At 41.3% G+C, this 14,085-nt stretch overlaps 1 protein-coding gene across 2 annotated transcripts in view; it reads right to left on the bottom strand.

Moving 5' to 3' along the window:
* Window positions 1-14,085, bottom strand: part of syt7a (synaptotagmin VIIa) — a 71,859-nt gene that overhangs the window by 24,782 nt on the left and 32,992 nt on the right. For both annotated transcript variants that reach the window (XM_028584158.1, XM_028584160.1), the window contains exons 3-4: window positions 4,695-4,774; window positions 3,183-3,317 (exon numbers count right to left, since the gene is read on the bottom strand). In XM_028584158.1, the coding sequence (XP_028439959.1) occupies window positions 3,183-3,317; window positions 4,695-4,774 (215 nt within the window). The remainder of the gene's footprint in view (window positions 1-3,182; window positions 3,318-4,694; window positions 4,775-14,085) is intronic.

Raw genomic sequence — 14,085 nt, 5'->3', positions numbered from 1 at the left:
GTAAGAAAGACAGACAAAAACACACTCACAACTGAAAATAGATTGAGTAACCACATGGCTAAGGGGGTGAGACAGATCAGTAGAGTGTGTGAGTGGGCATGTCTAGTTTTCCAGGCCAAGTGAGAGGCAGGAGGATGAAAAGGTCTGTGTGGAATCCAGTGTGGAGAAAGAGAGGGATGGGGAAAAGGAGAGCAGGGAGGAAGAGGAGAATTTACAGGGAGCCTGTGGAGGATGGAAAACCAGCAAGAAGTCACTTCTTTGAGCCTGGTGGACCAATACTACAGCTGCCAGCATTCACTAGTGGCAACAGTGTGTGGACGCTGGTTATTTAAGTCTCATTCTCTCATTCATTTAGGAATTTGGGGCTTGAGAAGTGCTACTATACAAGGCAATTCAATAGCAACTTAGAGCAACTGGAGGATGGCTTGTACTGAAGTGCCTCATGAGCAAAAAGAATTAACTCATTTGGGAAGTCATCCAAAGTGACATTTGCTTAAATACAAGTGCATTTGTAGCTGTACAACATCAATTACACCATATTTTTAGATCTTAATGTATAATATTTAATTTTTAAAGATCTGCATGTCATCTGATCACCACTTAGCATCAATAACAGTAAACAGGAAGTCGTGAATTACCTGCACCACACAGTAGAAAAGATCATAAGGGCAATCTAATCGGTGTTCATACTTAAGAGCACTTGCTGACTCAGATTTCCTCCTAAAACTGGTTTTACATTTAAAATGTCATATCTACTCTAAAAGCAGTGATGATCAAAAAATAAAGCACAGTAGTGCCCTCTGGTGACATGACTACATTTTATTAATATGCATGTTGCTCCTGCTCCAGGAGACACAAATTATGAGGCACAGAAGACAAGTCGTCTGGTGTGTAAGCATGGGGTAGGGGGGGGGGGGGGGGGGTGCTACACTTGCATCATGTCCCTTTGAAGGTCACCTTTCACATTTAATTTTGACCAACTGACCTGACGGTACATGCGGATAAGTCATCAATCACAACAGCATGGATGACACCGCTGAAGCAACGGTCAACACAAGAGACAAGGGCCTGATTTATCGAGCACAAGGTGAACGTCTTTACTCTTTATTAAAGGTAGGAACACATAAATAAATGGGACAATGCATCACTTGTATTTACAGGAATATAGCATTCAGATATCAATCCTGTTTCTGACAGACTTTACTGACAGTCGAGTAGCAATTTAAAAAAGAAAATCTCTTGACAGTTTTTCATCTCATAGCTGTCAGATTGATCAAATAAGGTATAATATACTTGATGGGTAAATTTGAAAAAATGGTTTATGTCAATTCACCACGAATTGTATCATGACTGTTGCTGACATCAAATGTATAACAAGTTCAATATTGAAAAATGATAGTATTGAACCTCCAATCCAATTAATCCTTTAGCATGGAGAACAATCGTGCAGGGAAGGTAACCTGCTTGATAAATGAGGCCCAGTGTCATTACAGAGATTGAAAGCAGCTGATCTCGAGAGATTCTCAAACAGGAAGTAATTCCTAGCTGTCTGTTGGCTTTAGTGGCATATTATTGGTTGGAGTCAGGAGGTCGCAAAAATATCTTCATGTTTTCTTATTTTAATTGAATGTCTGTGTTTTTACTGGCTCACACACTACTGATAAAACATAAATAAAACTGCATTTCAACATTACTGCAGTGAAAAGTTCATTTATTTTTTCCCGCTAGAGAGACAGGATAGCTTTTTGGACAATAAATGACAACCTTGAGGGTTTAAAAAAAATAAATGAACTTCTCAAAAACAAGCACTAGGGTCTAAAGCTGGTTTCCTGAGATCAGCAGCCATCATCTTCAGGCAGAGTTTTCAGACAGCAATCCATATATCCATCGCGTTCATAAGCACACTGCTGCCTCCTTTCTCCAGGCAATTTAACACACAGTCCTCAACAGCTAGGTCTATTAAAGATGACCAGCTATTAGACAGTTTATCAGACAGATGCCTGGTAGCAGGATGTCTAAGCTTAGAGCCTTCACGGTGCCTGGAGGGAGATAGGTATGACCTTGCTACTGCTTTATTGGATTCAAGTGCCAGTGAGTGAAAAATGCATTTATTGCATCAAGTTAAAACACTGTTGCCTTATCTCCCAATGTGACAGACTATAGACACAGTTCAAGTGCTACAATGTTAGTGCAGTACACATTAGAGATTAGGTTGATGGGGATCAGAGAGAAGCCACAGATGGATGTAAACCACAGGTGAACAGTGGCACCACACTGCAACCTGGTTTAACGGTCAACCCTCCACAACAACAACAACAACAACAACAACCATTTTAGTTCATACAAGCAGGACAAGGACAGGGAGATACACAGATTACAGAGGTGGGTTAAAGTATACACGCCTTTTGGAGAGAAAAGGTACAAGGGTTGTCCGTCTCCATGGTTACAGCCCCATGGGAAAGAGGTGAGAGGTTAGAGGTCAGGAGTTAGTGGGACCGGCAGGGCTGTAGGGAGTAGAGGGGCATCTGAACATGCGCCTCGATGTGAGGAGTAGTGGCAGAAATTAGCCCGGGGCGGTTACAGGGCTGTGCTGCTTTGACGCTGCAGTAATAGTCAAATGGTTGTTGTGGGGATGCTGTAATGTGCGTGTATGACATTTTCTACACTCTTATTTTGCAAAGGAGATTATGACTAATCATTAACAACCATTTGTGCCCTCCAGTGTTCTAACATTGGGTGGGTTGTTACTGTTGTCGTTATTACTTTTTTTGATGGAAATCGCATTATACAACAATAATAAGTCTAGACATGTGCATTGTGCATATATTGCAACACTATGACATTTAAAGATAGGGCTTTTTCTAAAGGCCTTTGGCTAAATATCCCCGGTTACTCATGAGAAAATGTTGTCCTCAGGAAAATAAAGAAACTTGGTGGATTTAATAAGCTGTCAGGCATTATAACATCCACATCTGATGGTTCAATTTGAGGCCTGTGGTGATGACTGCACAACTAGAAAAGGCGATGGTGTGGGAAGTGGAGAGGAGAGGAATGCAAGGAAGGGAAGGGACTAAAGGAAAGGAAAGGAAAGAGAGAAGGCAAAGGGGAGCGTGGCACTGCCCCTGCCTCGTTACAGCCCTGCTCAGGGGGAAGTCTCTTACCAACCTTGGACCAAGACTCACTTGAGTGTGAGGCGAGGATCTCCATATGGGGCATAGGGAGAAATGTTTAGTACGAACTCCTTGGGCGGATAGGAGCTCCACCTCTGCTGCACTGTGCTGCTGTCATTGTTATTCCAAAAGTCTCTGTCTAGATCACTGTGGCCAAAGAGAGAGACAGGTCAGAGCAACACAACTATGGACAGCCTTGGCACCAACCAACCATTTGCAACAGTCGCTCCTGCTTTGCTGCTGCTTTTTTGCGATGGCTTGGGTTGAGGAAGATCGTTGGTCTTACACCTTCACTGAATGGGAGTTTAAAACAAAACAGGCCCATATTAATGTCTACTTTTTCCACCTTAAGTTGACAAATCACCATAGTGGTTTGATTTTAAAAATAAAAAAGGGGCAGCCTGGGGGAAAAAGGCATTCACAAAAAGCTTTTCATAAAGCAATGTGCTGTAGCAAAGACAGAGAGATAAAGAAGGAGAAGCAAGAAAAGAGGAAGTCATAATCTAATGAATACATACAGCATGTGATTACATTTTGTTCATCTAGCACAGCACCACTGATGAAACACATTTGAGTAAACATTAAGAAGTCAGGCCCACATCCTCGGCGTGAGCGGTGAGAACACATGAACGCATGAAACACAAGGCAGAGAGATAAATCTCAGACAGTCAAAGTAGAGGAGGAAAAGGTGAGCAGAATCACTAATGTCATACAAGTCACACAGCAGCGGTCAGAGCTGTAAGCACAGGGACAGAGCAGGAGAGAAAGGCAGTGCACAAAGAGAAGAAGTTTGAAGCTGAAATGACCAACTGAGCACACCAATGCTGCTGGAGCAAGTGAGAAAGAAAATGCAAAAATTAAGAGACTGAGGGACTTAAGTTAGAATACATTCACGTAGTGCATCTTAAGTGCTTGTTAAACAAAAAAATAAAAAGTAAACACAAGACAGTGAAAATAGCTGAGACGGCAGCAGGCTATAAAAGAGAAGTTGTGATGCGCAGGTTAATCGAGGCATTTTGTGGAATAAAGTATTGTACTTAGCATTACAAAGCTGACATTTTCTAGTACTGACCTATAGCCTTGTTTCATCAAGAACAGAAAATACCGTAATCTTAGATTGAGCCCTGTAAAAAATCCTCCCAAATATTTATACTCTGATGAACGATTTCACAAAGAGCGCTCAAGCCCCCCTCCGTTTACTCAAACCTGCACCATTTTAAGCAATGAAAGGCGTGGCTAAAGGCCTGCACTTAAGAGATACATAACTTACTACCCATAAGATAAGTGCAGGAGTCCAGCCAAAAGCTTCACAGGTAAAATAATGCAGATTTAATCTATACTAATTAAATTACTAACCTTTCATTTAATGTCTAACCTAACATGCTCTTGTGGAGATTGTGCTCTTCAAGATAAAACAACAGGCCTCATTTTCTGCCTGGTTTGTGTGGTGTAGCCTCAAAGCTGAACCAAATGGAGTACATTATCACCAGATTATTCTACCCCAACCAGTTACCAGCCACTTACTTGATGGCTTTCTTCTCCCCTCGCCCACGTGCCGAGTCTGGAGTGTCTGCCGTTTCTACTCCTGGCTTATTCCTCTTCCCCTTGACATGACAGAGAGCAGAGAAACAAAAGGTTAGCTTAGATTTGTCCTTTGAAGCCATGTTTTCGCTATACTAATTTCAAGTGTAAATGCCTCTCCCATTATCTCAGGAACACTGTGCCATCAGTCCTTTACTTGATGGTCTCCTGATTACACTCATCAAAGTCAAATCAAATCGGATGTGGAGAGCCATTTCTGACTATGATTATCATTCGCACCACCCTGAAATTTACATGGCAATTGCCTCTTTAAGGTAATCCGCTGGGTACTGGAAAGAAGCTGCTAGAAAAGTCCTGCACCAGCCTGATTTCAAATAGCTAGAGCATGACCTGCTGTAACCATGGAAATAATGGCAATTTAAAGGCTTCGAAAAGTGAGGTCTACTGGGCGCATTCTACTGGAAAAGCTCATTACAGTTAAAGGTGTTTCACATGTGTCACAATGCAAGTAATCTCTATTGACACTTTGGTCACAAGTTGGACAGGAAGGGTATCAGTCTAAAGCTGCCCTGCACCCCCAAATACCACGCATGCTTCCCTGAAAGTGTTGCTCCGATACACATCAAGGATAGGCGAGGATTCTCCAGCCCAGAAAATGAGTGGGATGAAAACACACTGAGCTGCCACCGTGTGTTGGCTTGGACAATTGGATCTTAAGTTAAAGGGCAATTTCCTGTGGTTTGCTTGTTGGGGATTGAGCACTGAGCCTGAGATTTGAGCATGGATGTATTATGAGACCTGGATACAGCGTTCGAGGTGGAGCCCCGTTTATTCCTATGAGAGTTGCTCAGTGGTGCATGAAGCCATCATGGAGCCCAAAAATACCAGGATCTTCTGCTCTGCTTCTGCATTATGCGGCCCATAGAGCTGGCTACTTCCGGTTTTGCGCTCCACTACCTTGAATGGGAATTAAATGATTTAATTGTGCGGCTCTTCTAGACTTTCCAAATGTTGGAATGGATGGATCAAATTTGGATAGTGAAAAGAGTCATTTTGCGGGGGTTGTAACACACAAAAAATGTATCCACTGATTTCCAGACATCTCTTTCGCCATGTAAGTCTATGGGAAAAGTCTTTTTGGGCCAGATGGTTTAACGTGACATTGCAATTCCACCATTTGGCCGCTATGTTCAATTTGCTTCAAAGCCTGGTGTACTTCCTAGGGGGCCTGGAATGAAGATATTGGACTAGGCAACATCCCTGCTTCCACTTTACTCTTGTATTGAGCCTTAGTGATAAGCCTTGCTAGACCTCACGTGGACGACCTGAGTTCAAAACCGGTACCTTCTTGCTGTGAGGCCAAAGTGCTAACCATTGGGCCACCGTGCTGCTAATGGTTGGGAATTTCTTCTCATTCGCAGTTAGCGTGATGAAGATGGTTAAAAAAAAAAGGAGTTTTTATAATGAGATTTATTTGTTTACCTGGCACAAAAGGAAACAACAAACACTGGCATCTTTATCAACATCAGCCAAATGAAAATTCTAGACATCAGTATCAGCTGACGAATTTGCAATCGGTGCATTTACATGTATTAACTCGAAGGAACCGATTAGACTTGGTCAGAATTCTAGACCTGAACAATGAGCACCATTAGTCGGTAGGCAGTAGAATATACCTTTCCCTCCAGTGGCAGCCAGATCAGCACCTTGTGTCACCAAGACGTGTCTGCCAAAATCTTTCTGACCACCTATCCATCCATCTTCGTCCACTTATCCGGGGTCGGGTCGCAGGGGCAGCAGCTCCAGCAGGGGACCCCAAACGTCCCTTTCCCGAGCCACATTAACCAGCTCCGAATGGGGGATCCCGAGGCATTCCCAGGCCAGGTTGGAGATATAATCCCTCCACCTAGTCCTGGGTCTTCCCCGAGGCCTCCTCCCAGCTGGACGTGCCTGGAACACCTCCCTAGGGAGACGCCCAGGGGGCATCCTTACCAGATGCCCGAACCACCTCAACTGGTTTCTTTCGACGCAAAGGAGCAGCGGCTCTACTCCGAGAGCCTCACGGAAGACTGTGCTTCTCACCCTATCTCTAAGGGAGCCCCCCATTTCAGCCACTTGTACCCTGGATCTTGTTCTTTTGTTCTTTTGGTTCTTTCTGACCACCTGTCTACTCTAAATAGACCATTTTCTTTAAGGCTGGGCAGCATATCCAGAGATTATGTATGAGTTTCTGACAGAGAATGAATTGAAATATATATGTATGATACATGCAATGCTCATACATATCAAAAGTGTATGGAAATGCAAATTGTGCCACAGTTTATAAACCGAGCTTCAGAACCTAACAGGCGGACTGATGTAGACTCCATAATGTCCAGAGACCACAGATATCATTTCAAACTACGTTCCACACCTTGGATATTATGGCTTTGGATATTGTTGGACTTGTTACAAAGCCAGAGTTGACAATAGCACTGCTGAGCAAAAATGATAAAGCCCACAATGGCACTACTGAGCAAAAGTGATATCCATCACACACGGAAACAAAACTGCTCATCTATTGTATAATCAGCACCAACCTAAAATAGAAAGGTCAACAATTGAATAAACATTGATGTGACAGGAACGACTAGTTAAACAGCTGCAAACAAGAGGTTTGTTTGTAATTCAAACACTGAACACACTAGATTAACAGTCTCTTTATAAACTATCATAGACATGAAAGTCTACTGAACACAACATTTTCTCAACCAACATTATAGAGACCATTCACGATCTTTTATAACGCTTTAGGCATTTAATAGTGGTTATCATTGGCATGCTGGTGAATACATTAAAATTAGCTCATCATTTTGTTCACTGTTTTGAAAACACAAAGATGCATACAATCCACCATTAAAGCTTCAAAACATCTGCATGCCCAGGAGGTAGACGCTTCCCCCTAAAAAAAAGATTTCACATAGGCACAGCACAATAAATACTGTATTCTTGTACAGCAATTTCTGGAAAGGCAAAACTGTCTGAATCTATGTCAGGCGAGGATAAACTATCAAAAGGAAACTCATGTATCATTCAATGCTATCGTAAAAGTTTTAGGAAGGTGGGAAGAAACACAAGATGAGTGAGAGTCCAGTACAGAAAGAGCTGAAAATAGAAATCAAATTCTTAAAAAAATTAAATAAATAACAGGCAGGCAGGCAGAAGGAGAGGATAACAAGGACAGTGCAGGATGGTATGTGAAACAAAGACATGGGAGGAAAGACAGGTGTAAAAAGTGAACTGAGAGAAACAATAAGTGGCAGGAAGTCCTGAGTGGATTGGATGTGAAAACAAGAAATGGACACACACACACACACACACTTCCTCTATAATACCATTCGAATTTCATTTTTTTTATATTCAAATTATATTTGAATATTTAATGCTCAAATGCATGTTATTAATGTACTACACTACTCAAGTTTATGCATTGTCAATGCCACTATAAGCATGTGGTTGTTGTTACATGTTCTGTCCACTAGAGGGATTTCTAAATTAGCCTGGCCTTGAAGGGGACCTACGTCATAACACATTGCACGCAACTTTTTTAACATTCATTTTCCACCACGAGCACACAGCGACAAACACAAATCAACAGAGAACTCTGTAATAAAATAAGTGTAGTGAAGCTAGTTGGCTAACGTTGCTCGGTTAGCACAATGACATCATGTTAGAAAGCACAGCCGAAACGATTTGTCATAAACTAAGTAACAATAGTGTTAGCCACGATGCTAACAACATTAATAACTAAGCCAAACGGTGCTGTCAGTGACAGCCTGTCCCTTCTATTTTAGTGATTAATAAGCAACCTGTTTCTTGCAGATTGTCACATTACTGAGAATACAGCTGTTAGAAGGTAATATATGAAGTTGAAGCTAACTGACAACTGTATGGCAGCAAACATAAACTATAGCTGTCTCCATGAAGCTCCCAGCTAAGCTAACGTTACTATAACTCGCAACACTAATGTTGGCATAAGCACTTTGGCTCGGTGGATGTCAATTTTAAAGTCATGTTAAAACTATTTCCCGTCCTTCCGATTTCCAGCTGTAGCCTGTCACTCCCTGTACTAAGAAGAGGGAGATTAGCTAATGTTAGCCAACATATTTATAAAAAAGTCATATTCGAATAGTAATTTCAGCATTGAATAGTATTGATTTTTTTGTATTTTTGGCATTCGTTCCAATGAACACGAACACACACACAAACACACACACATGAACACACACACACGAACAAAACACACACACACACACACACACACACACACACACATCTGCTCAATACCCCAAATAAGGGTTAAAGCATACCAATGAAGGAGTGAGCAATTGCCCCCTTCATCCTCTGCTCAAATACCCTTGAAAATACTTACATCTAATTTAAACCAGCTGTCTTTTTGTTAAGCGACTAAGGGTTTCACACAATTAAAGTTTTCAGTGCTGTCTGGCTCTGAGCCACAAGTTCAAAATAGCTCCAACTGATATGATGAACCAATTATGAGATAAATCGCAGCAAGTCTAAACTTGGACCGAAAAAAAAACCAATCCACTAACACTTTTCAATAATTAAACCCCAACAGAGAGTGTTTTAAATGACATTACTGAGGTCTAGTGCAGTACATGAGCAGGTGCGTTGTAGTGGGGGGCCCTATCATAGGGAGGGTGCTCAAAAAGCTTAGAAATCAAGCTTGTTTTTATCAGCAATTTTAAAAATATTAGTTAGTTATTAGCATTATAAGTAAATTATTACTGTTGGCCAGATAAATATAGAGCATCTTGATCAGTTTTACTATTGTGTTTACAAAAATTAGTGATGAAATTCAATCTTGAGCAGTATCAGAGAAGTTTAATAATTTAGACTAAGTTGTTATTTAATCGTACTTCCTGTATTAAGACCAGTCAATAGCAGGAACAAATCCTGTGTTTTCAGATATAACACGGAGCTATCTTTTTTGTATATATGGATTGTGCCTTTTGCTTACTGAAGTTTTATTTTGTTACCGGTGTGTTGCATCAGACTGGGCAAGTTGGAAACTGATTTGCCTTGATGCAAATAAAAACATAATTCCAGGGAATACAGTAATACAGTGATCCTTTCTCAGGAGAATGTCCAAAAAACATGGTTTGTCATTTCCACCTTTGTCTTATGTATATGAATTTTTTTTTTTATAAAGTAAAGAAAAATGATAGTGAAAGCTTCACACAGTAAATACAATTTGTTGACAGAAGAGGGATGAAATATGATATGAGTTATAAACACTTAATCACTGATTAGTAATTATTACCCTAATAACCGCTACAGATTAATGTGTTTACTTGCTGATTGTACAGGCGTCCAAATTGATGTATGCAAAGGGGAAGGGGGCCCACTGAGGCTACATATGTACAGGGCCCAGTTTTTTTTGCTACAGGATTGCAGATGGGTGAGAAAAGACTTGGCTTCGGGCTGCCTAGGGTGATGCTGAGGGTTTTCTTGAAGAATCCAGAGATGAGGAAACGGAGTGAAACTACCACTCTCTCTGTCTCAGTTGGCAGTGCACTGCCTTCCAACACCCAGCTGTGTTTGTTTGCTGTGAATTAGCAGGCAGCAAGAGTCTACATGCTCGCTCAATATTACCCACATCACACCATAATTAGAGAGGAGTGCACTATTAAAATGGTCGTCCGCTGCTATCATCAGGCGATCAGCATCTGTCGAAACAATATTTTTCATACCTGTGTTCTTGTGTCGAATTCTCTTACATCAAAAAAAGCATGTAATCGCAGAGACATCAAGTTTACATATCACCGGGAACACTGCCAACACTATCAGTCACTTAAACGTGACAGGTCAAGGTTTTGGATCCACGTAATGTGCTCTTATTCTAATATTCTCAATGGTTGTTTGACATGTTATAATTATTGATTATCTCATCTTCTCTGTCCTCTGATTGGAATAATTACTATGATCCTCCCAACAACTGTGAACTCCTACCTCCCAGTTAATGCAACCAAAATACTGAAGGTTGTTGATACAAGCCCAACAGGGATTAAATCAAGCTGTGAATCTGGTCAGGTCCAATCTCAACTCACAACTATGTCACGGATCAAACGGCACAGGGCTCACAGGAGCAAGCAGAGGGTTTCTGAATGCCAAACAGCCACTGCTGCTCAAACAGATGTTAGCTGCACCACCTCTGATATCTGAAAATCCCACCCAACACCTACAACATGAGCCCCTGCTGACAATCATCATCCCCACAATGCAGCAGCTTACTAACCATGTTACCATTTGTTTTGTTATTGTGGTTAACGCCTATGCCTCTGATTACAAAAAATATTATAAAGGCCGACATAAAAACAAACATAATCAATCAATACAGAAGACTACTTACTGTGAAACCTCAGTAAAAAATGTTATATTGCTTACAAAATAAGTATATTGGCTCAGCACATATTCTAAAAATGTCATGCTGATGCATCTATAAACAGCAAAAAGCAAACAGACTTAGCAGGCAGCAGAAGGGGACGATAGCATTCAATGCACAGTTTTTTTCCAGGGGGCTTAGATAACAGAAAGACAAGCAGGAGGGAGGCTTCAGGATGAATGCACATGAGGACTTTTTAAATAAAACCCATCACACTGGTTGCCAAAGCTAAAACACCGAAAGCAACACTCGCCCAAAATGTCTTGTCTATTAACCTATGAATCATATCCAAAACTGGCATGGGCCCACTCACAACTGACACGTGAAGCTTGAGGCAAACATTTGTTCTTATGAAAGCTGACACTGTCAAAGAGTACACTTGAAAATATCATAAATGAAGGTTTTAGACATGGCCTGGCTTGTGGTAGCTTTATGTAAAATGAGCAATAACCACAGAGCACTTTTTTACCAAATAGGACAATATTTGTGCATAGAAAATAGGCCTGCATGAATTTAAAGTATACCAAATACAGTATGCATCTATAATGGGGTTTCAGTTGAAGGTAACCGTGTTTATGCAAATCATATACATTTTAATCATGTGTTCAGGGAATATAGTGCTACCATGGAAAATAACATCAAGAGATCAAGGGAAGTGAGGAAGTGGAGACAGTTTCTATAACACAAACAGATTGTATAACTGCCGCGCCTTAATGTTGTTAGTCACATAAAGACAACATCACACCTTAAAGATATTATTGTGAGAAAATGATTTTAACAAGATTACTAGTATTTATGCTTGGTCAACGTGTTGTGCATCATTAATAACACGTTTGTCGTCATAGAAATGACTACCGTTTATCTCAGTCACACTTTATTATTTTGTACATTAAGCAGCTGTGTTTAATATCTTTTCACACCAGTGGGCAGCTGACATTTTTGGAAGTGGTCCGAAGACTACAAAGGGCTTAATTAAAATCCTAATGCCACTCTGTGTTACCCCACCACCACCACACACCCTGCAAGTAACCAAGGTAAGATGCACTGATAAGAAAGAAAAATAAGACATGCACAAACAGCATCTCCACTGAGATAAAAGCACATAATCTTGTATGTGAGGATGTGGTTGATATGGGCTTTCGCAAGCTCAAAAGATTGTCATCCTATCCCAGGCAGGCTGCTCTGTGGCTGCTACGCGACACTGTCACAGGATGGAAATGAGTTACATTTACAGCATTGCTCCGGAGGGGACCTATGGCACTTTCCAAGGTGCTGGGAGCAGAACTACCTCCATCCACAGCTGGAACCTAGAAGTCATTCGCTGCTCCATTTACTTTGAAGTGGAATATCAAATATAACACAATGTTCCAGCGAAGCAAACAATACAAAAACTGTGCTGTACTACTGTCCCATTTTAGCACGGACCATTTCCTCCCTGGTTACAGGTTACAGTCACCTTCTGGGGATTCAAGCAATGCAAATGACACAATGTAGAGTGGAGCCTGCTGCAATGCCAAATCCTGCCATCTGTGGACCAATAAGTTTCACAGCAGTGCAATGGTGAGCTGAAACAAGTTTGATCCAACATTAAACTTGAAATAGGTGACCTGTGCTCGTGGGTTGTACAAGCACAGGATGAATCAGAAATCAATTAACTTTAAAGGCATGCAAATCTAAAAGAAATCAGTCAAGTGAAGTGGCACTCTGCCGTACAGCTCTGTCTGAGTAGTTGCCTCACTTTAATCAATCAAATTTCATACCACATAATCACAATGACATGCCCTCTATTAGAGGTCAGTCTGCTTGATCTGTGTTCTGTTTCTCCCCAATGAGTGGAATGGTGCTGACGCTGTATCAGCACAGTTTACTATTGTTGTTGCTGTGTCTGTCTGACAGATTAATTAGTTTGAGTCTGCCCTGTTGTGGTCATATGGACACTGATGCAACTGTGGCCATTGTTTCTCTACAGTAATATGCACTCGTGGAAAGTAAATAGGTTCTGTGGTTAAGGACAATTTTGATGTACTGTACTTCGCAAAAGTAACATCACAGTGTGAAATAAAAATACTACACATCGTACAAGCGAGGTCCTGCATTCAAAGTCTTACTTAAGTAAGAGGGTTTATTGAGATTATTAAGAGCATTAGGGGTGGCACGGTTCATGAAAACCCATCTGAACCATTCGGTTCACTTGTCTCCGTTCGGAGCGTGTGTGCGTTGCACGGTTCGACAGTTCATGGTATGCCCAATGTAGCCTTGTGCCCGTATGTGACCTCAGACCGAGCCCCCAGGAACAGCGCCATGTCTTAAAGCAACTGTGGGCTTAGCAGCCAACGGTGGAATTGCGCCCCTCTGGCCCAGAAAGACTTTTCCCATAGACTTTGCATGGTGAAAAAACCTCTATATTTCCATGGACAATTTTTTTGGGGTACATCAATTTACCAGCCCGAACGCTTAAAGGGTCCTTGTTTTAAATGTCACATTTTTAACATTTTTAACTTTCACTAGTAGCCACATCCAGAGTTATTAAACTAGGCAAGATGAATGAGCATAATGAACCCGAGCAGACCCGTCATGCACTGTGCTTGCTCATATGACTGTTCTCCCGAGGTCCTGTAGCTGTAATAATGGATATAGCTAACGGTTGTAATTCACCATGTGTTCTATTAGTACATCCATGGTATTATCTTATGGTACATCCGAGGGCTGTATGCTGTAAAGCCTGTAACATGGATGAGAGATGAAGCCATGGATGTATTAAGAGAAGCTCTGTTCACGAAACTGCAGGCTAACCTTAGTAGCTAGCGCTAGCTAGTATCTAGCTAGTACCACGACATAATGATTACATCTCCTTGGTTGTCTAAATACATCCATCGTTTATTTAGAAAAGTACGTAAACGATCAGGAGCAACGAAAACACAATGTTTA

The sequence above is a fragment of the Perca flavescens genome, chromosome 8 (assembly GCF_004354835.1).
Source record: "Perca flavescens isolate YP-PL-M2 chromosome 8, PFLA_1.0, whole genome shotgun sequence".
Taxonomy (NCBI): Eukaryota; Metazoa; Chordata; class Actinopteri; order Perciformes; family Percidae; genus Perca; species Perca flavescens.
The sequence above is the reverse complement of the archived record's forward strand: the minus strand, read 5'-3'. Positions and strand labels throughout refer to the sequence as shown.